General features: G+C 44.1%; 1 protein-coding gene across 1 annotated transcript in view; it reads right to left on the bottom strand.

Annotated features, from left to right (window-relative positions):
- LOC122792184 (microtubule-actin cross-linking factor 1-like) overlaps window positions 1-24,112 on the bottom strand; it is a gene marked incomplete in the record, with an annotated part of 3,579,694 nt that overhangs the window by 492,039 nt on the left and 3,063,543 nt on the right. Inside the window, 2 exon segments of the mRNA XM_044059907.1 lie at window positions 3,806-3,976; window positions 7,239-7,367. Of these exon segments, the coding sequence (XP_043915842.1) occupies window positions 3,806-3,976; window positions 7,239-7,367 (300 nt within the window).

The raw sequence follows: 24,112 nt of genomic DNA, 5'->3' as shown, positions 1-24,112 counted from the left end.
CCTTATCCCAGACCTCATCAGATACAGCTCCTGCTAGTGTTCCAGAGAGCTCCGTGATGAGATCTCTCTGGAGCCTAGTGAAATGTGCCAGATAATTCAATGACCGAAGGGTAAAGGTTTAAGAAGCAAGCATCTGCTTCCCTAGTCTGTCCAACGCCCAGGACACCTTGTTTGGGGGATGAACAGTGTGGCTCTCTTCGGCGAGCTCTTTCTTTGTTGCCACCACCACCATAGCATCTACTGGCAATCCTTTAGACCACTGAGGACTATCTTCAGGGGGACATAAGAATTTATCTGGTCTCCTGGGGATAGGCTCAATGGAGTCTGGCTTTTTCCAGGTGCGCTGCATGATGAGCTGGATGAGCTCTTTGGTGGGCGGGGTCACCCAGGTGGAAGAGGGCTGGGCATGAAAGGTTTCCAAGAACATGGACTCCTCAGAGGATGAGTTTGTAGACTTCCTATCCCCTCGCTGTTTCAAAATTTCAAGGATGTCTCCAAAGGAGACATCTTCAGGAGGAGATTATGGGGACCGTTCTCCATCATAGTCCGTGTCTTCTGTGAGAGACTCTTCAGGGGAGTCTATGTGTTTCCTCTTGCATGCTTTCTTCCTCAGAAACTTCTCGGCAGGGGCTTCCGAAGAGGACTTGGGAGAGGGGATGCCCTGTTCAAGGGTATCTTGCGGCTCCCGTACCCGGTGTCCTGGAGTGGCAAACTGTGTCAACTGAGGTCTAGGAGGCATGTATATATGGTGTTCTGATGTCTGTGCAGCCTGCAGAGGCCAGTGCTCTTTCCATCGCCTGGAAAGCGGGCCCGCCTGAAGAGGGATGGGAGCCCGGAACAGAGAGGGATAACCTCGGAACCGGGATCACATCCTGTTACGACAGACCTGCCACCAGGAGAGGAACTCGGTGCTGTCACAGTCATTGGGGCCGTAGCACATGGTGCAGTAGAAAAATCAGTGACAGGCTAGGACCCTTGGTGCCGATGGGTGAATCATGACCCCGAGGATGGCCCAGATCTGAGGGAGTTGACATCTATAGGGTGATCATCGGTGCCACACACGAGGATGCCATTAGAACCGTGACAGCTGGAACCAGGAAAGGCATTGGAGCCGAGGGCTTTGGACCCAGAAAGGTCATGGAGTCTCTGGAGAGAACTCATCTGTTCCAAATGGGATAGAGGGTTTACTTAGTGAAGACAACCCCCTAGCCATCAAGAGTTGATCCACAAGTATGACCACGTCTAGTTCTGACAGGCTCCTGGAGGATCTAGTGGATATCCCCAACGGGGGAGTCTGGACTTTCCAAGAAAGGACAGTTGTACTAAGAATGGATCCGTCGACGGGAAGTATCTGGTCCAAGGTATGGGCTCTCCTTTCGACACCGTGGTCGAAGGACCTGTAGAAAATGCAATGGGGGGGGTGACCAGAATTGGAGACTCTATTGTTTGGGCCAAAGGGAGAATCTGAGCTGGTGTAGTCATGGTCGGTACTGTGATAATCAGAGTCGAGGTTGACGGTACAGATATCATCTCATCAGATTTCAGTTCAGTAATCGGCATCAAAGTAGAAGACTCAAGTCCCGGTGCCGATAGAGCTGAAAGTAATTTAGTAGTTATGATCAGAGTCTGTTCCAGTCGGCACCAAAGAAGGGATTTTGTGCCCTGATGCCAAGGGAACTGAAGACAATTTAGGCAATTTAGGTCTAGGCTCTAAAGACTTTGATTCTGGATCTCTAGGAGAAGAGGGAACCGAATGGCTCCTCCTCTTGTATTTTTTACTAGGAGGGGGAGACCCTTCCGACGCAGAAAGAGCCTCTGAAAAAGGAGTTTTGAGTAGTCCTTTTAGAATAAGTTTATTGTGTCTCTCTTTCAGTGTACGGGTACTACAGCCCGCACAAATTTTATATGGCAGTTGAACAGTTAAATGAGGCACATTTAAGCAGTACACACAAGAAGTATGTGTGTCCGATTTCAGCATTTAGTGGGCACACTGGTCACAAGCTTTAAAACCAGTGGTACCTTTTTTGTCTGCCATAACCACAAACTGTCAAGGCCACTACACCTGCAAATACCACAATATCAATGACAAAACTACTACTACACTATTTTTTTTATACATATGAAGGAAAAAAGACAGAAAAAAAAGGGTACCAGAGGGTAGGGGTGGGAGCTACCAATGATGGCAGGGAAGAATACCAGAAAACGGTAAAGGGGAGGCAGAATGTGGCACTTTACCAGATAAAGGATAGCGAAAAGGTATTTATCAACAACCTGTAAAAGTTCAACAAGAAAATAAGTTTTATCAACAAAGAAAACCACTTAGCTGAGAGTGAATTCTTGACACGTTCTGACAAGTATGCAGCAAACAAGATCTGAGATAATGGGGAGAGAGGCACTATGGGTAATCTTAGCACAACAGTTTTTGGCTGACGCGAGCTTGACATAGCGGCAGTTGGAACAGAGGATCGGTTCCGAACCCATCAGTAAGGAATGAATGAAGATTAACAACATCAGATGGTATATCAAAACTGGTGTAGACCAAACAAAGAGACTATTTCCATATCAGAAACAGTTACGATCCAGTGGAACCATTCTGAAGAGGAGATTTCAGGACACAGAAGTTGACAAATACAATAACTGAAATTTATTTTTTATTTTTATTTTATTTTATCCTTTGTAGCTTCCTTTTAGGGAAAACCCAAGGGTGGAAATATGCAGTCCCAGTTAACATGGTACTTATATGCTGTCCTGTGTCTCTTTTGCAGCAGAAAGCATTATACAATGGTGCCACTCTTAACCCTTGCAGAACACCATACTGTAACAGAGTAGGGCATGTATTCTACACACACAGCTCCATCTCTACAGTGCTCCCAATGCATACAGTGAGACACTGCCTGTCACTCCTGCATGTTCCTCTGTATATCAGAAAATTCACAGAGCTCCATACTACATCTCTGGAAAAAGTACACATTTTGTATTTCAGCATCCTGTTCATACTCAGTGGCATTAAGCAAAGTGGGTACCTCTCAGTATCACCATCAGCAGCTGTTCATTCTAGTGCTGTGATCACCTTCATATGCCTTATGCTTCATCCATTCCAATGTACTCCCTTACAGCTGTGAGTTCTGCTCCACAACTAGATGTCACTTTCTTCTATAACTATACAGCTGTCATTCTACATCAGTGACAATGACCACCACCGTCTCATACTCATGCTTCCTTCTGCACAGTTGAGTTCCACTGCTGGCAGTCATCTTTTCCAATGAACGGTCTCATCCTACAGCTCACAAACACTGGCCTATGCTGACACATCTGTGCATCAGCTCAGCATCCTATTCCACCTCACTTCTTGTAGTCATGCATACTACACTATCCTTCCACTGCAGCCTATGTTCCTCCCTGCACAGTACATTAACATGCCAGCTCACAGCTGGTCAGTACTCTGCTCACAGTCTAGTGGGATTCCTTGTATAACTAACAACTGCACTAAACAGGCAGAATTTTCATCCAGCTGTCACTAGACAGGCAAGTATGCTTTACAGTGCTGCTTCTACCCACTCCTAGCATACGCTTTAGCCTTTACAGCTATTAAATAGCATGCTCTTGACAAAACACTCAGTCACTTTTTTTATATCATGTCACAGAGATGACTGCTAAAGTCTGTATTTTACACAAGTGGTAATTTCTAAAGGGAAAGCATACCAAGTGTATCCGCCTATATCTAATTACAGGTCACAAGACTAATCAGAAAGATCCAAAAGCTTCTTCTGATTACTCAAAATATCCCAACTTCTCAAAGTCATACCTTTCTTTCTTCCATTTTTGTGCTGACAGACTGCCACTTCTGTTCTAGCAGTGCAAGGCTCTGTTCAGTGTTGGACCCAGAAGCATCCTCCCGACTCAGTAACATCAATCGACCCTTATCTAACAGTTGTCGATATGTCTCTTCTTTGGACTTGAACTCATTATAAATTTCCTAAAATAAACAATTGAAAAGGGAAAATCAGTCATTTTGTTGCATGCTTTAAGCAAATCATTAGCATTAACAAAGTACTCAGAAATTTTACTCACCACACTTTATTTCTCAGGTCTGTTCTCTGAACTTTGTACTGCCTTTGTTCACATTCCTTATACTATTTTATCTATACTCATTATTTCTTTCACCCAGACTGTGCCTGAAAATGCTCCACTGAGATCACTGCACTAGCTGGTAGACAAATATAAAATACAATAAAATGAAATAAATTACAACCTAACAATCAGTAAATACCACACAACTGAAACTGCAGACCAATTTCTGGCCTGGCTTCATGGTTTTTCAAGCCTTTTTCCCCCCAGAGTAACAGATATCTGTCTTAATTCTGCCCACCATGGCAGTAATAACAGCTGGTTCCTTATCACAAGTAGGAAATCCAAAATTACAAATTGCCACAAGTGCAGACTTTAGGGATTATTAAACAAGTGTCTCTGAAGAAGGGCCGAGTCCCCTTGCACTCTACATGTGGGGGTTCTACCCTTATACTCTATGTTTAAACATATTACATCTAAATTCACAGAACCTTGGAGAAAAAGTAAATAAAATCAGTTTTCACAATTATGGGAATTCATACTTCATGCTTTGCATGTATGAAAACCACCATGACAACCTTGTTGATCAACATGGTTGTTTTAATTTATACTGTAGCAGAGTTGAAGAAATGGAGAGACATTACCAAAACATGTTAACAAAAAGCAGTGTTTTTCTTTCTTTCTTTTCTTTTTTTTAAAATCAGATGTGTCTTATCGGAAAGACAGTCTTTATTTTTCAAGGAAAAGTTCTGTCCTTTCTCATGTTACTGCTAGATGGCAGACCACAACCACCGGGTGTGACTAGAGATGTAACAGTATTCATAAGAGCATTATAAAGGTGAACATGGGCACAACAGAAAGTGTCAGTCTCGACATCTACAATTGCTAAGGCACTGAATAAGATCAACACCATCATCATAAAGCCCTCAAAAATTATGACACCCTCACTACTGGAGCAAAAGAGGTGTCTTCATCAGCTAAAGGTTCAAAGGCACAGTCCTGTTAATACCATCTCTGCCTGACTATGGACACATTCAAAATTCAATATAAAACAAAGCCTGGGTGTCATAAAATGAAACCTCATGAACAAAAACAGAGGCTGATAAAGGGTAGCAGAATGTTGTAATTAATGTTGAAGATCATCATTCACTGTTACCAATGATAATGCCCAAAATATGCAGCTAAATACTACTGTTCACTGAGTACCTCTGCATGGTTCTACTGTTTCCATATAAGAAATCTTAGAGTAAAGGGGTTAAAAATCAGCATGAAGAAATACAAAAATAAGTAACTGGGCTACTATATCAGGAAGAGACTAACGTCCGTTTTCTCATGAAGACTAATAAGACCAATCTTATATTTACGATCAGTTAAACTTTCATAAACAGAAAGGGCTGCAACATGTCTGCCTAGATCCCTAGCATTTTGCTTCATCTCAAAAACAATTATTGATACTGAATTTCTTTTTCTACATCAGCGTGACAATTCACAATCATTTTTCCTCTCCCAGTTAAGGCCTAACACTTTAGGCATTTCACAGCGGTTTCCTTGGTTCCTCAAAAGGACTGTACCATCACCTTGAAGAAATCCTCTACCCTACTCTTTAACAGCAAGACCAAAGGAAATGTAATGCACTGGTGTACAAGCTCCTTCCATGCAACCTGGCCAAAATGAATGGGGGCAGCCATCCACTCATGGATTCAACCAGTTCACCCCTTCCTCCAAGAAAGGTGTGGAAGATGTTGCAACTATCTGATAAGCATCTCCTCTGAACAAGCAGGGGACACTACAGAGATGGCAAGCTCTCTGGGAAGTCAATGTCCAAAGATGTAGAGAGAGATCAGTAGGAACAGTGCAAATTTCACCATGGAAGTAATGTTGGGACTATCACAACTGATTATGACATGAAAGTGGACCTCTCCAACTTAAGACTTGCACATGTCAGCAGGATGTGCCAACTCCGCTGACTGTCTCCTAGTAAAGGATACAAAACTCATGAGAAGTGACAGACATGACACCCAGAGAATGATTAGGTGACATGTGCCAGAACTGGAAAGAAACATGCATAAATAAATCAAAACAACTCCCAAGTCAGCTTGTGGAAAGCAAATTTCACGACAAAAGTAGAAGACAAACTTTCTTGCACTGGTAAATCTTAAGGGGATGGATGAAGAGAAGTTAAATTTGCCAAAGTGCAAGGTAGCAACTGTCAAATCACAGACGGTGCAGCGGTAGCATTGTCACCTCACAGCAAGAGGTTCTCCAGTTTGATTCTTGGATGGGGTGCCTTCTGTGCAGAGTCTTCATGTCCTCCCTGCATTCATGTGGGTTTCCTCCCACATCACAAAAACATGCGCCTGGAGCATTTCTCCCCAAGCCTCCATTTTGTTCCAAGTCGGACTTTCCCGGTAAACAAATAATAAATTAAAATTAAAAATCACAGTCTCCATTAAGGTCACAGAGATGTACAAGTAAAATATGCAAAACTCCAGGGATGACATCTGTCAAATCACAGTATCCTCTTCACAACAGTACATCCTCACTTTCCAAGTACAAGCAGAAAGGGCAATACTAAACTATGGTACTGACCTGGCTTCGTCTTATCTTTTCACTGTACTGGGATTCAAAATGATGTGAGAATGTGTACTCTCACAAGAACAAACTGATACAAAAGAAAATCTACTACTTAATATGTACAGAGCGAGAGAGAGGGAAACAGATGCATAGCTGCAGATATACAAGAGATATCTCATCTTCCCTTATTTCTCCTAATATACTCAATCTAATTATAAGGGCTGTAAAGTCCATTTGCGGCCTTTTACCTACACTCCAGAAACCTGTCAAATATTTGTGTCAGTCCTGAAACACTTTCAAATTAGTTTTCCAGAACAGCACATATGTGGGCACAGGAAATCAATACAAATCTATACTTTTGCCACTAAAAACTTACTTGAGCTAACCTATTGGGTGTTTGACTTTGCTATAACACAGAACAGAAAAAGCAAGTGTTTGTCACTAAGTGAAGGGCGTCTTCAAAGCAGATCAGGATCTGCATCACCCAAGGACCAAAGCAACTCCTCCTAAACAGTCAACAATGAAGCCATTCACAGTGCTGAAAAAATATCTTTTACCTTCTAAATTAGAGAATGACATGACATGGCAATGCTTACCATATGGCTATTGAGCTGTTCACGTGCTGTCTCTGGAAGTCCACCCATAGGTTTAGAGACTGACAACTGGGTCTCCATCTTACTTAACCACTGGAAGAAATCCTCCACGTCTCCATGGAAGCCCTGGGCCTAGTATGGAACAAAGCATCTGAGGTCAGCTGATAACGGAATCTACATTTACTAATAGAAATGCACGACTGGCAAAGTGTACGACATCCAAACACCATCTTGCTTTAACATTTCAAGGAAAAGAAAAAATATGCACTGCTATTTAGAGAGCTCTAATGGACACTACCAGTCATAAAACAGTCAAAAGTCTTTACAGACACTGAGTTCATCAATGAAAGTCATTAAAGTGCATTTCACTCAACTTCTACACCAGTTGAAAGAATGACTAATGCCTAACTTATAATAGTAATAAATATAGTACTAAAATTTCTGCAATCATTCTGCCATTCTTCAAGTATGTAGTACACGGCTGTAAACAATTCTCCACTGTACTGGCCCCTTTAAAAAAAAAAAAAAAAAAAAAAGTTATGTACTCACCATACCATTCCATCTGTGTTGTCCATTTTCATTTTTCCTCAACATATGGGTTTGGATCTGATCCCTCAGATCTGACTCAGCCACTGCAAAAGGTCTTGTCAATTAAAAAGATCTAAAGCTCCCTACCCATAATGCATCTCTCAATTGCCTCAGATCTTGTTTGCTGCAAGTATAATATAGTATTTTGTTGTTGTCTCTTTCGGCTTTTCCTGGTTAGGGGTCGCCACAGCGGAACTCCGGTCCGCTAATGATTGGCAGTTGATTTTTACATGCTGAGTTGCCAGCCCTGACGCACAACCTTCAACGAAGATACGCCCATTCATGCATGTCTCCACGGAGAAGACGCTCTAGCTGAGAATCGAACCGGACAGCGTCTTACTGTGAGGCGACAATGCTACCGCAGCACCACCACCACAGATAAGTATAATACAGTATAATATAATATAATATAATATGATATAATATAATAAAGAATAACAGGTTAGAAAATTCCCTTAGAAAGGGCTAGACCATTACTTGTATCCAGTGCTAGTCAACTGATAAATTTTTGGTTCAACTTGCTCCACTAGAAGAAACAGGGACAGGGGCAAGTTGTTGAGGAAAAAACGAAAATCGACAACACAGATGGAATGTTATGGTGAGGACATAACGTTTTTATCTGATGATGTCAATTTTCATTTTAACGTCAACATACAGGACCGAGTCCCCAGCTACCTTATTCCTAGGTGCTTTTGGCTTTTCTTCAGATCCATCGAACAAAAGGAGGGTCTTCCCTGGAGACCAAATCCAATTGGTAATGAGTAATAAAGGTATTGGGGGGGGGGGTAGCTCAGGTGGCTGCTGCACAAATATCATCCATGGCATCCTGGATGAAAAGACTGAGGAAGTAGACATTGCCCTACTGGAATGAGCTCGAACAGTTCTAGGCAGTTCTAAGCCTTGACTCTTGTAAATAAAAGATATACAATCTGTGACCCATTTGGCTAAGGTGACCGTGGATACCAGAAGACTCAATTTAATCTCAGAGAAGGAAATAAACAGTTGACTTTCTTTTCTTATGTCTTTCATTCTGTGTAGATAAAAAAGGCAATTGCCTGTGAACAACCAACAAGTGCAATAAATATTCCCCTTTATTGGTAACATTTGGGAATAAAATGGTAAATGAATCATCTGGTTGATGGTGTTCTCCAAAATTATCTTCAGCAGAAAGGATGGATTGGTATATAAGGTAACTCTGTCTTTATGAAAGACTAAGTATGATGGCTGGGATGATAAAGCCTGGATCTCTGATATTCTTCTCACTGATGTGATGGCTACTAAGAAAACTATTTTCCAAGAGAGAAACTTGAGCTGACAGGTAGCTGCTGATTCGAAAGGAGGCTGTATAATTTTCTTTAAAACTACATTTAGGTCCCAAGATGTAGAGGGGTCTTTATAGGGGGCTTCAGTAAGAAGAAAGCCTTGCAAGGAGCTTATGGGATGCAAGTGAGAAACCATCAAACCCAATGTGGAAATTAAAAACTGCAGTTAACTGTACTTTGATTGTAAAGTGAGCAGCTCCACCACTGAACAACTGTACTAAAAATTCCAAAACGTGGACAGGTGCCGGAAAATAATCTATATTACTCTGTTGTGCCCAATGTACAAATCTCCGCCATTTACAGTTATACAACTTCCTTGCAGATGGCTTGTGGGATGATGATAGAATATGATGCATTGGAGAAGACAGCATAGGTTGTTTGGTTATCAACAAAACTGGAGATACTAAGTTGTCAACTTGAGAGTGTGAATGTTCAGATGACGCATTCCTGTTGGATGGAACAGAAGGTCTGGATTTGGATCTAGAATCCATGGCTTCATCCATATGTGAGGCCAAAGAAAAGGAAAACAGATTTGTCGAGGCCAGTAGGGATCAATGAAGATTACTTCTCTCTTCAACTTGTTCACTTTTTGAAGAAATTTGGGGATCAATGGAGCTGGGGGAAAGGCATATAATAGACTGGGAGGCCAATCGTGAGTGAGAGAGTCCCTCGGGGACTCCTCCTTTGGGGGTGATCAGGGCATAGTAGCTGCTGCATTTGTTGTTCAGAGAGGATGCAAACAGGTCACAGCAAGGCTGATTCCACTCACAGAATATCACTTTCACTACCTTCTGATTGAGGAATCACTCATGAGGCATGATAACAGATCTGCTCAACTTGTCTATCATCACATTTGACTTTCGCAGAATGTGTGTTGCCACCAGAAAGCAGTTGGAAGAGATCATCCCTTTCCACACTCGGAGCACTTCTCAAGATAAGGGGTAATTATTGGGTTTCCCCCTGTTTGCTGATGTACCACACTGCTGACATGTTGTCTGACTAAACTGCAATCGTTCCTACAGGAAAAATATTTTGAAAGGCTTGCAACGCTAGTAACACCACTCTCATCTCTACATTTAAGTGCAAATTGGCCTTCTGCAGACCATGTTCTTTGGAGTGTTTTTCCCTAGATAATGCCCCCCCACACACCTTATCTGGGAAGTGTCCATAGTCACCATGGCCTTGGGATGAGGGGGAAGAAATGGGTAACCTTGCTTAAGTTGATCTGAGTGAACCCACCATGAAAGATCCTTCTTGCAAGTGTGTGTAACAGTTATCGGGGCTGGCAAGGGTTGGTGAAGGATCAACCACTGTACTGTGAGTAACCATTGTAAGATTCTCATATGAAATCTGGCTAGCAAAACTAATATTATCGATGCTGCCACTGAACCCAAGGCTTGTAGTACCACTTCAGCAGATACTCGAGTTCTGTAGAAGCTTCCTGACCTGATTTCTTATGGTTATCACTCTTGAGGATGGAAGACATGCTATCATTCTGACTGTTGTTTAAACTAGCTCCTATGGATTCTAGTTCTAGAGTGAGATCTAGATGTGACTTTTCATAGCTTATTGTAATCCCCAACAAAACACATTTGAATAACCATGTCTCTTGCTTCTAAAAGTAGATGCCTCGTCAGGGCGGAGATGAGCCAGTCATCTAAGTATGGAAACATCCAGAATCCTTGCTGTCTTGAGCAAGCTGCCACTACTGCCATACATTTGGTAAACACTCTGAAGACCGTTGTGAGGCCAAATGGCAGTAATCTAAACTGACAGTGCCTTGCTCCCAGCCGGAAGTGTAAATGCCTTCTGGAGCGCCTGTTCATCTTTATGTGGTAGTATGCATCCAGGCCTATTGAGCACATCCAGTCATCCTTTTCCAAGAATGGAAGACTGGACTGAACCGTGACCATCCAGAACGTACTCAGCTGAAATTATTTGTTCAATTTGCTGAGATCCAAAATAGGCCTCCAGTCCTGTTTTTTTTATTTTATTTTTTTGGTACCAAAATGAACCTTGTTTAAGTTCCGGATCCTCTCTGGTCTGGGGAGGCTTTTTGGATGACTCTTTTGTTTAACACCCTTTGTATCTGGATGGCTGCTTGCTTCCTCTGACTGGGTGGAACATCTGGGAGTTTTTTGCTTTGGGGAATTGGACGGGAAAAGGGTATAAAGTATCCTCTAGTTATGATCCTCTGCACCCAGATATAATTTGTTATTTTTAGCCAGGTTCATAGGTTCATAGTTTAGTACTAAGCTAACTGTTCTTGCGAGCCATTTTAAGCCTAGCCAATTATCCCTTGTGAGACTCAAACCCTGCACCCTGTGTTTGTAAAGCAAACACCTTAACCATTAGGCCACCCTCCCAACATTAGCCCTAGCCAGGCACTCTGATGAGGGATAGTCAACCCCCAATTGCCTCCAGAGAAGAGCAATCAGGCCTCCTTTCAGGAGCGTTGAAAGGGTTTGCCAAAGAAGGCATCTCTGAACCCTTGATGATGCTGAGCCCCTCTGCTGCGAGGGAGGTGTCTTCCATCACTGTTCCTCTCTGCCTCTGGGGGAACTTTCTCCACGTGCATGAGGAAAAGGTCCTTGTGATTTTCTGAAGTACATCATTCCACTGTTCCTTTGATTCTTTGAGTAAGGTTTGTGAGGAGTGGAAAAATGAATTGCCCACAGCAGAAAGGGTCTTTCCATCCTTCTTGCACTTGAATAGCATTTCTTTGACTTTTGGGCCAAAAAGGGAAAGCTGTCAAACAGAGCATTGACAAATGATGGCTTGAAAAGTTCTGCAAAGTCTCAGAAGTGCATCCAGGCATGTCTCCTCACAGAAATGCCAGAACCTGCTGCTCTACTCGTCCCTTCACCTGCATGTGAGATCAGCCTCATGGAGGAGTTTGTAACAGCATGTAGGGTGGCCAGCTGAGAGGTGACTGAATCCTGTACCTTTTCAGACACAGTTCCTGAAAGAGTATCCAACAGCTCCTTGAATAAGATCCTTCTGCAATCTGGTAAACTGGGACAAGTAATTCAGGAATCGCAAAGCGAAGGTCGCTGAAGAGAAGACATGCATCACACATCTATCCATCATCCTGAATCCCTTTAAGGAGGATGGACAGTAAAACTTTCTTCTGCAAGTTCTTTCTTTGTGCCCACTGCCACAAATTTTTTATCCTCTGGAGCAGAAATAATCTTATTTGGTCTCTGAGGGATTGGTTTGCTGGAGTCTCCCACTCCCACCGAGAAATCAATTTAATAAGTTAATCAGTGGGCAGACACATCTAGAAGGTAGATGGACAGGATCCAAATGTCGCCAGGTACACAGACTCCCTCAGATGAGGGACTGCTGGACTTCAAGCCACCCCTCTGCTTCAAGACCTCAAGGATGTCTCAAGAAGGAAACATCATCAGGGGGTGACTGAGGGCATCCTTTACCTTGCTCGAAGTTGGTGTCTTCAGTGATGGACTCCTCTGTGGAGTCCAGGTGTTTCCTCTTGCACCTCCTCTTCTGAGGCACCTCCTCTGTGGGGTGCTCCAGGAAAGTATCAGAAGAGGAGGGGGAACCCTGGTGGGTAGCCTGGGGCTTACAGAGCCACTGTCTCTGTGGGAGATCTGGTTGATACACTTCGGGCAAGGTCTGCAAGGGAGAGGACTGCAGATTTAACAGGGCAGACTCTGTCTGAAATGCCAAAGCAGATATAGCTCTCTCCAAAGCCTTGATAACTGAATGTCCCTCAGAAATGGAACACTGACCCGAAAGGCAGTGTCCTCGGATCTCAATCCCCTTAAATTCAGGTGACAGCAGTCTCAAAGCCGAAGTCAAGGCTGGGGTGATCCAGGCCAAAACTCCAAGATGGGAGAAGGTTCCAAGAACTTCAGCGTTGAACCCACCCTTCTCTGATCTGACTGGGCAGCCACAACCTGCCCAGCTGCAATTGAGCAGAGGAACTCAGAGCAGGAGTCGGAGCCAAGGAAGGATCGATCCTCTACTCCAGTGTTGACAGAACTGGATGAACTGGATCCAACAACTCCAAAACTTTCAGGGGGGTTGGAGGAGGAGGAACATGAAGCGGAGATGAAGAACTTTGGAACTCCTGACCCTTGGGGGTAGAAGCTGTAGGAGGCCTTGCAATACCCTGCACCCAGAGGATCTTCTTGATCACCCTCTACACATCTTCTTCTGTAAGACTTCTAGTGGTGCAAGTCAAGGATGCCAACAGTGACCTTGGTCTCCCCAAGAAAGTACAGTTTTGTACCTACCATAAATGTAGATGTCCGATAGGCATGCATCTGCAGTCCTTACAAATGGGTTGTCCTGTCGTCAGGCAGCCCTTCGGTCGGACGGATTCCAAAGTCTGGGTCTGGCCTCGGCTGGTGTCGCACTTCACCCGATGTCATAGCTGCAGTTCTTCGGGTATAAAGGCATCAGCCGATGCCATTTTCCTCAGTGTTTCTTGCCCCAGATGCCAGGTGCCCTCTAAGAAGGCTAAATTTGGATAAATGCAAATGGTTCCAAATAGTAGAGAGCAAACAAAAAATAAGCATGTATGTACATATATACAAACAAATACACCATAATAGATTCCCCCAGCTAGCTACAAGATGGGCAAATACCCTAGGAGTACCACAGAGGGGAAGGAGGGTGGGTAATCCTGACTGCAGATGCATGCCTATCGGACATCTACATTTATGGTAGGTACAAAACTGTACTATGTCCTTCAAGGATGCATCTGCAGTCCTTACAAATGGGTAGAATACCATAGCCAAACTGGCGCAGGAGGAGAAATAAGATTATGATGTAGTTAAGATCCCTTGCAAAACAGCAGTGGCAAAACCTGCTCGGGATCTGGAGTATAAAGGTAAATTATAATGCTTGGCAAATGTATGCACGGAGCTCCAAGTAGCAGCCTCTAAAATGTCTTTGGTAGCCACTCCTCGTAGAAAAGCTGTGGTAGTGGCTGTTGCCCTTGTAGAGTGAGGCCTGATGTTTTCTGGAGTTTTCTTCCCATGGTAGGAGTAACAAAATCTAATGCAATTTCCTATCCACTTAGAGATTGTCTGTTTTGAAATTGCTTTTCCTTCCATTCCTGTTGCATATGCTACCAGTAGTTGGTCAGTTTTTCTATTGCCCTTGGTCCTGTCCAGGTAGTAGCGTAGTTGTCTATGTACATCCAAGGTATGCAACAGTCTTTCCCCCCTGTTCTGTGGGTTGGGGAAAAATGTAGGTAGATGGATAGCTTGATTTAAATATACCCTGGAGACCACCTTTGGCATAAAAGTAGGATTTGTTCTCGTGGACACACTATCTTGATGGAAGATCAGGAAGGGCTGTACTGCCATTAATGCCTGTAGCTCAGATACCCTTCTTGCTGAAGTGATTGCAAGCAGGAAAGCAGTTTTCCATGATAAGTATTGCAAGTCTGCTGTTGCTGCTGGTTCGAAAGGAGGGAGTGTCAACTTTTCTAGCACAAAGTTCAAGTCCCACGCTGGTAATGGTGGCTTCCTAGGTGGTTTTACATTTTTAATTCCTCTCAGAAACTGCCTGAGCAGAGGATGTGAGAAGACTGGAGGATCCAAGTTGTATTCTGCTGAAATAGCTGATGCATGAATCTTAATGGAAGAATAGGACAGGCCGTTGTGGAAGAGCTCTGCCAAGTATTCCAGGATGTTGGCCATGTTTACCAGTGACACATTTTCTCCCTTTGCAGTACTCCAAATGTGATATCTTTTCCATTTTGCTGAATAATTTTTTCTTGTTGAGGGTCTGCGAGCCTCCAAGATAATGTCTTTAACCCTTTGTGATAAATTTGGGTTATTTGGTCTTATGCAATGTTCCAGGCAGTCAGCTGCAGTGTTTTCAGGTTTGGATGCAGGGTGTTGTAGTTGTTCTGTGTTAACAGTAAGGGAACTAGAGGTAGAGTCCATATTTGTTCGAGACATGCTCCTCAGTAATGGGTACCAATGTTGCCTTGGCCAGTCTGGAGCTATCAGGATGATCCTTGGACGGTCCTCTTTGATTTTCAATAGCACCTTGTGCATCAAAGGAAGTGGTGGGAATGCATATGCTGTCAGGTTTTTCCAACTGAAAGATAGGGAGTCCACTTTCCAAGCAAGTGGGTGGTACGTCCTTGTGCAGAATTTCTTCAGTTGGTGATTGCGTGGGGATGCAAACAAGTCTATTTCTGGTAGTCCCCACTTTCTTGTAATGGTTTTGAAGATGTCCGGATGCAGCATCCATTCGTGGGCATCCGTGGTAGTTCTGCTTAGTATGTCTGCTAGAATGTTTTCTTTACCTGGCACAAAAATCGCTTGTAACTGAATGTTGAAGCTCAGGGCCACATGCCAGAGGTCCATTGCCATCCGGCATAGAGGGTACGAATGTGTGCCTCCCTGTTTGTTGATGTACCACATAACTGTGGTGTTGTCTGTCCTTATCAACAGTTGACCTTGTCGAAGAAATGGTCTGAATTGCCAGTTTTACTGCCAGCATTTCCTTTTGATTTATGTGTAGGTGCAGCTAGTCTTGAGTCCATAAGCCTTGTATGCACTTGTCCAGCATGTGTGCCCCCCAACCGAGGTCTGAGGCGTCCGTTGTGATTGTCTGGCTTGGTTGAGTGCTGTGGAAGGGCAGCCCTTTGTTTGATTGACAGGCCTGAGCCCACCATTGGAATTCTTGTTTCAGGCATGGGATTATTGGAATTTGGGTTTCTAGGCTGTGCTTGTGCTGAGACCATAAATTCCTTAGGTACCACTGTAGCTTTCTCATATGCAGTCTGGCATGTGGAACCAATATTATGCAGGATGCCATGAAACCCAAGGCTTGCAGGACTTTTCTTGCTGTTAGCTGGTTCTGCTTTGTTAATGCCAAGAAGTAGAGAGGGAGTTGCTCCTGTTTTTCTACTGTTAGGAATGCCATTTGTTTTGATGTGTCCAGCTCTGCACCCAAAAGGTTATCCTTTGGGATGGTATCAGCCTTGACTTTTTTATATTGACTGTGTATCCCAGGGCTTGCAGTAGATAAATGACCCTTTTCAAGTCTTCTGCTAGCTTGTTTTTGTTGTCCGCTTGTAACAGGCAGTCGTCCAGGTAAGGGTAGATTTGGATTCCCTGAAGCCTGCAATGAGCAATTACTGATGTCAGGCATTTCGTGAACACTCTGGGCGCAGTAGATAAGCCAAAGGGCAATGCTGAGAATTGATAATGCTCTGATCCTGCAAGAAATCTGAGGTATCTTCTGCAATTTGGTCATATGGGGACGTGCAGGTATGCCTCCTTGAGATCTAGAGTTACCAGCCAAGACTCCTTGCCCAACATGGGAAGAAGCTGCTGTAGGGTCAGCATTTTGAATTTTGGGACAATGAGGAATGTGTTTAAAGCGGACAGGTCGAGAATAGGTCTCCATTGGTTTTCTTTTCTTGGTACCAGGAAGAGTCTGGAGTAAAATCTCTGTCCTTGCTCCATAGATGGTACCTTTTCTACAGCTCTCATCCTTAGTAAGTGAGTTATTTGTTTTAGAGCTTCTGCCTTTTGATTTGGAGGTAGGTTTGGCATTCCTCTCTTCCTTGGTAGAGTATGGAAGTGAAACCTGTAACTTTGGTCTATTGTCTGCAAAATCCACTTGTCTCCTGTGATGTAATGCCAGTTTACTGAAAATAAGGCTAGCTTCCCGCCTAAGGGTGCTTCTAGTTGTTCCCTGGTAGGCGGTGCCAGAGCCAAGTCACTGTGATTGTCCTGTAGTAGTGGTGGTGGCTGTATCTGTGGCTGTACCTCGCTGGTTGTTAGCCTGCCTCTGACGTCCCCTGTAGGCACCTCTGGATTGACCTCTGCCTCTTGAGCGCCTATTCCTGCCTCTCTGAGCTCTGGACGTGTCTGGAAAGGACCAATTCTTGGAGGGCCAATTCCTGCTAAACCTTGGAGGTTGGACCTGTAAGAAATCTTTCACTGTCTGAACAGATTTTGCCTTCTCTTCCATCTTCTTCAGCACCTGTTGTGCAAGAGAGCCAAACAAATTGATCTTGTCCATGGGAGCATCTAGTAGCTTTGATTTGACATGGTCTGGTAAGGCCTGCTCTTTTAACCATGCATGTCTTCTGATCACTGTGCCAGTCATGGCTGATCTAAAGGAAGCTTCCAGTGCATCATAGCCGCATTTTATGGAATGATTACTGACCTGCTGAATGTTATGTACCATTTCCTGAATAGATTTTTTGTCTAATGGTTCATCCGAGGACAGCTTTTTAGTTAACTGGTCTAACATAAATTCTTGATACTGGATCATGTGGAATTGACAGTTCAAGGCCCTAGCTGAAAGAGTAGCAGAAGTGTAAACTTTTTTACCCCATCTCTCTAAGGACCTGGATTCCCTTTCAGAGGGAGGGTTTTTGGCAGAGGTAGCTGCTACAGCCTTAGGTCCCTGGGAGATAGTTTCGGGATCTGCAAAAGGAGCCTTATACAAATGATAATGTGTGTCCGGGACCCTGTAGTACCTATCGGGCTTAGCAGGGGCCGGAGGTAGTGAGTCAGGAGCAGTACAAGCATCATTAAATGCATCATCCACAACAGAGAGAACTGGAGGGATGGCTAAAGGCCTATGCTGTGGTAAATGCAGAAAGGTTCTAAGCCTTTTTCTAGAGTCTGAAAAATCCTGGCCCTGCCACTGAAATTGTTCCCTCATAGCATGCAAGGTTTCCCCAAAGGAAAATTCCTCGGGCGGAGAGGCAGAAGGAATGGACTCTTCAGCATCAGAGTCTTCATAAGGGGAGAAAGGGCCCTCTGGAGGGTTTGTATTATCTGAATCATCAGAGGAGTCATCTGTAGAAACTGGCTCAGGGGGCTCTGCTCTAGGCCTCTTCTCTGGAGGTGGGTGAGAGGCCCTATCTGGGTGAGGTTGGGATCCCCGGATCAAGGAAATGAGATCCTCTGCTAGACTAAGCATTTGTGAAGAAGAGCTAGGCCTGTGAGAGGGGGTCTTAGCAGGCACAGATTTGGTAGATTTAGCTGCTTTAGCCCTGGCAAAGGCCTTAATCGACATGGTTGTAGGTGGCCTAGCAGCTCCACGTGCAGGGGTTGAAATATCCAAGGGTATAGTATCAGATAATTCCTGGGAACCTGCCAGAGGTGGGATTTCAGAAGCCGATTCCACCAGGTTGGAGGAGGCCTCGGTAAGAGGTAAGTTTTCGGCTGAAGGAAGAACCGCGAGCTCGGTTTCAGCCGAAACCGAGACACTCGCGGTTGGCTTAACCGCGGTGACCGCGAGTGTCGGTCCTTTTCCTTGCGCATTTTAGATATTTGCGTAGTCGGAGGATCCGACGGCATAATGTAAGCAAAATCTGAGCCGAAAAACTCCTCAGCAAATTTCGACCGACGTCTAAGCGTCCGTCGGTTAAAAGAAGCACAGGCTAGACAAGCTGCTACGTCGTGGTCTGGGCCTAGACAAGGTAAGCAGTAAGAGTGGAAATCTTTATGAGGTATTTGTTTCCCACAAGTTAAACAGTTATTCACTTTTTCTGACATTGGCTGAGGCAAGAAAGAGTCCCCAACGGGGCACTTAGCTTTTTAGAAGTCTTCGGTAGTAGTAGAAGTATTCGGTAGTAGTAATCTCTGGTTCTGACCGACCGGCACTTGCGAACAGCTTCTGCTTCGGGCGCCACGTGGCAAGAAAGACTGAGGAAAATGGCGTCGGCTGATGCCTTTATACCCGAAGAACTGCAGCTATGACGTCGGGTGAAGTGCGACACCAGCCGAGGCCAGACCCAGACTTTGGAATCCGGCCGACCGAAGGGCTGCCTGACGACAGGACAACCCATTTGTAAGGACTGCAGATGCATCCTTGAAGGACATCGGTGATGGGACCCCAGATGGTACTGGATCTATGTAGGAAGAGTACAGAGTTCTGGGCAAAATTGGCTTAAATAGACTTTCCATCAGATCCAACAGCAATGGATCCAGTCTATCCTTAGATGCAGAGAGATTTGGATCCAAAGGAGGAGTCCTCAAAGTAGTGGAATCTGAAGAAACTTCCTTTGGATCCGAGCATTTAACAAGTTTAGGAGTCGGCTCCATCAAAATTTTTGGAGCCGACAAAGGTCTTTTCCTTCTTCTGTCTGAACCTCTGGAGTGTCCAGACTTAAAGGAAGAATCCAGTTTCTTTTTGTCTGCTCAAGAAATGGCCTCCCTAAATGAGGTTGTCAACATGCCTTTCAAAATCGATGTATTTTTCCGCTCAACTAGAGCTCTATGGTTAAATGCCTTGCAAATGTCACAGTCCACCTGAAGATGGGACAAACCAAGGCAGTAGACACACACACTGTGCGAGTCACTTAGTGGGATTTTGTGATCGCACTTAGAACATTTTTTTAAGCCAGCCAGCCTGTTCGCTTTTTCTGCCATAATATGTGACAGAGTACAACTGTCATGGCCAAGACAAGAACACAACTACAAAGACATAGCAACTATAACCAAAACAACATAGCAACTATAACCAAAACAACTAGAAAGAATACTTTCCTTTTCTAATTACTAAAGAAAAACACTAATACTATTTTTTTTAAATATAACAATAGTGAAAGAGACAGCGGGAAAAGGGGTAAGGAAACAGTGAAGTAAGTTTTACTTTACAAAATCGAAGTAAAACTGGAGATTGGAAAACAGAAATCAGCTTAAAGGAGACAACAGGGCAAAAAAGTGCTCGAGTGTCAGGAATGACCACATCTTAGCAAAGTTGCAAACGAGATCGGAGGAGATTAAGAGATGCATTGTGGGTAGGATAGGGAGCTTGAGAGCTTTTTGGTTGACATGGGATTTTGCAGTGGCAGAGTCAGATCTCAGGGATCGGATCCAAACTCATTGACATCATCAGATCTATTTTTAAGCATATGTAAGTTATACTGTCATTAAATCACAGTAGCAGCAAGTTACACTAGTGCAAAACAATTTTTCCAACAGGTATACTTTATGATTAGCCTTTACGCAACAGAACCTATCCCCTGCAGGAACTTAGTGCAGCATGGAAAGAAACAGGCTAGTTTTTTTAGCCCAACAGCCTTTCCTTAATACCTAACCTGGTGATGCCATCTGTAACTAACAACTACTGCTATATAATTTTTTAAAGTTTAGATGTTTACTTAGCTGATGGTGTGCCTGGCTAAGGGAACATTAGGTACACCTCACTCTACAAAGTTTTTATGATTTACAAAACTCTTCAATTTAAACTGTTGAATTGTTTTCTGTCCATTTTCCAAGAGTATTATCAATGTGTAACCTTTTACCTCAAATGTCTAGGTCAGTTTTAGCTTTATGTTCAGCTTGATTTTTGAAATCTCCTTGGATACACAGGAAAGTACAGCTGTTAACACTTACCAAAAATGTAGATGATCGACTGTATTCACCGTTACAGTCCTGACTTGTGGGATTTCCCACTGTGGAAGCCCTTGGCTGGCCCAACTACCAGAGACTCTTTTCCTCCCCAAGAGCCGGTGGATGCCCTATCAGACATCACTATGTTTGGGTAAAAAAGGGAGTAGACCAGCACCATGACCTCAGTACTTTCCTGCCCCCACCAAGTTGGAGTCCCCCAGCATGTATCTGAGGTCAGGGGTCAGAGACTCTGGAATCCAGAACAGTTGAGGAAGAGGAAGGGGAAGGAATCACCCAGACTTACAGGATGAATGTCCTAGCCCATCCAGTAGACCAGAGGGGAGGAGGATAAGAAATAATACTGCAACAGTGAATACAATCGAGCATCTACATTTATTGTAAGTGTACACAACTGTACAATATTCTTGGTGTTTCACTGTTTCAATCCTGACTTGTGGGATGATTCTCAAAGCTGTAAAGGAGGGTGGATGGAAGATTAAGGAGAGGCAAGTAAGCCTTGCAAAATGGTAGTGGCAAATCCTGCTCTGGACTTGAAAAAGATAAGAAAAAAGTAATATTTAGTAAAGGTATGCACTAAGGACCAAGTAGCTACTTCCAAAATGTCCTTCGTGGCCACTCCTTTAAGAAAGACTGTAGAGGCAGCAGTAGCCCTGGTAGAATGCGTCATTACAGCATCAGTGGGCTTCTTAGCATGATGGCTGTAGCAAAAGGCAATACAGTGGGAGATCCATTTGAAGATGGCTGGTTTTAAAACTGGCCACCCCTTAGAGATACTGGCAAATGCAACAAAAAGTTGGTCTGATTTCCTGTCATTCTTGGTTCTAAGTAGTAACACATTTGTCTATGCACATCCAAAAAATGGAGGATCCTCTCTCTCTTGTTTTGGGGGTTGGGGAAGACAGTAGGCAAATGTATGGATTGATTTTACAAAGTCTCTGTCACCACCTCGGGCATAAAGGAAGGGTTAATCCTGAGTGAGAGACTGTCTGGATAGAAAACGATGAAGGGCTCCACACACACGAGGGTCTGAAGCTCAGACACCAGTCTGGCTGAGGTAATAGCTAGTAGGTAGGAAGTCTTCCAGGTCAAAAATTTTAACTCAGTGAAGTGCCACTTCAAAGGGTGGAAGGATAACTTTCTCCAAAACAAAACTGAGGTCCCAAGGAGGGACCAGAGGCTTTCTAGGAGGCCTAATGTGGACAGCCCCTCTCAGAAACTGTTTCATGAGGGGTGTGTGAAGAGAGGAGGCTGAGAAGTCAGACAGGCAGATATAGGTGAAACATGGATTTTAATGGAATATGAGATCTTTTTCAAAAAGGCTGGGCAAATATGATAGGATGAAAGGAGTCTGAGCCAGACAAGGGTTTTGTGACTTCTATCTTTTCAATTTGGAGGAGTAAGACTTCCTTATGCCAGGTCTCCTAGCCTCTTTTACAATGTCCAGGACTTGTTTGCCAAGGAGAGGTTCCCTCCATGGGATTAAGGAATCATCCATGCTAACAATCTTAGTGTCTGCTGGTTGGGGTGCATTATCTTGCCCCTGTCCTGTGGTAGTAAGTCCATTCTCTGTGGCAGCTGCCATGGCTCTGTGATGATTAGGCTGAGGAGCAGAGGGTAACAGTGCTGCCTATGTCAGTCTGGAACTATCAGGATTACTCTTGGCCCCTCTTCCTTTACCTTTAGCAATACCGTGGGGAATTTACTGGGAATTAATTAGAGGAAAACACCTTTCCAAGTGAAAGAGACAGCATCTGACTTCCAAGCTGATTTCATTTTATTCCCAGTGCATAACTTTTTCAAGTTAGCATTTTCTTTGGTGGCAAAAACGTCTATTTGTGGCATACCCCACTGTTTTGGCTATGCAGAAAGAGAGAGACATGCCAATGCAGCCGCCACTCATGGGGGGTCTGACAGGCTTCTGCTGAGGTGATCCACTAGCTGGTTGCTTTCTCCCAGTAAGTACGGTGCCACGAGGTGCAATCCTAGGGAGTGTGCCGCTTCCTAAACATACATGGCTAGGTGGCAAAGCGGGCAAGAGTGGGTCCCCCCGTTTATGTATCACAGAACTGTGGAACTGTCTGTCTTGACCAGCAGGACTCTAGGTTTCCATTTCTTTCAGAAAACAATCAGGCCTTCTTGGACTGCCATAAGTTCTTTTAGATTTATATATTTGTATCCGAACTTGGAAGTCCCATCTGCCTTGAGTCTGAAAGCTGTTGAAGTGGGCCTCCAGGCTATTTCTGATGTATCTGTTGTCAGAGTTTCTTCCTAAGGGAGGAACCTGAAGGGGAGACCCAAACTGAGAGAACATGCCTGGGCCCACTAGGCAAATTCCTTCCTGAAGCAAGGAAGCAGTTTTGATCTTGAAGGTAAGAGGCTGTGCATGTTAGCACCACACATTCTTGAGGTACCACTGAAGTCTTCTCATATGCAGTCTGGCCATGGGAAACATAACAGGCCATGTAACCCAGGGCCCTGAGATACTCCCTGACCAAGATTTTTTTGAAATACAGAGTCAGGATGGAGACTGTCTGGGGGGCAAAAAAGTCTTCTGGAGAGCCAAGTCCAGAAGGGTCCCCAGGAATACTATCCTGCTTGTAGGGTTTGTCTGAGATTTTTCTGCACTGACTGTGAACACTGAGGTTAGAAGATTTTGGGTGAAAAGCAGGCCCGCTCTGAGTTTTTCTAGGTTTGTTGCCTGAATGAGGCAATCATCCAAGTAGGAGTAAATCTGAATCCCGTTTGTCTTGGAGAAGACAATCACTGGTGCTAGGCATTTTATGAAGACCCTGGGAGCAGTAGACAAGCCAAAGGGCAAAGCACAGAACTGACAGTGTCTGGTACCTGCTCTGAAGTGCAAGATGATTCTGTGTGATTCTTCTATGGGAATATGGAGGTAGGCACCTTTTAGATCTAGGGTAACATCATAGGCAAGCATTTCTGAATAGTTAGCAGTTTGAATTTTGGAACCTGTTAAGAACTGGTTGAGCCTTTGACAGGTCCAGAATTGGCCACCAGGTACTTTCTTCTCTGAGTACAAGGAAGAAATAAAAGCCTCTTCCTTGTAAGTGTTCTGGTACAGGTTCCACGGAGCCTTGAGTGCACAGAATCTTAATTTGGGTTAATGCCTCAGATTTTTGGTTTGGAGGAATGTCTGGGAGGCCTGAATAAACTACGGGTTGCTTGAACTTGAGTTTGTAACCATTTGAAATTATGTTTTAACACCCCCAGTGGTCCCTGATAATGAGAGCCCAGTTTCTGTGAAACAGTGATGGCCTCTCCCCCAGCCTGGGAGGGGGTAGAGAGTGTACCGTGCCCAAGTCAAGGTTGCTTTGTGCTAGGAGCCTGTGGACTAGAACTCCTTGGTCTATTGAAGACTGTTTGCCATAGTTTGGCCCACTGGTGCTGTCTTTGGCTCCTTTCCCTATGGGGTTTTCTTCATCTAGGCTAAGCTGGGCTGGAAAGGACCAATTTGTGGTAGGGTCATTTCTGCTAAAACCAGGAGGTTGAACTTTAAGAAAGTTCTAGATGGTCTGCATGAACTTGGCCATATCCCTCCATTTTCTTAAGGACTGCTTCAGCCTTGGGACCA

The sequence above is a fragment of the Protopterus annectens genome, chromosome 1.part2 (genome assembly GCF_019279795.1).
Source record: "Protopterus annectens isolate FY-2018-M chromosome 1.part2, PAN1.0, whole genome shotgun sequence".
Classification (NCBI taxonomy): Eukaryota; Metazoa; Chordata; order Ceratodontiformes; family Protopteridae; genus Protopterus; species Protopterus annectens.
The sequence above is the reverse complement of the archived record's forward strand: the minus strand, read 5'-3'. Positions and strand labels throughout refer to the sequence as shown.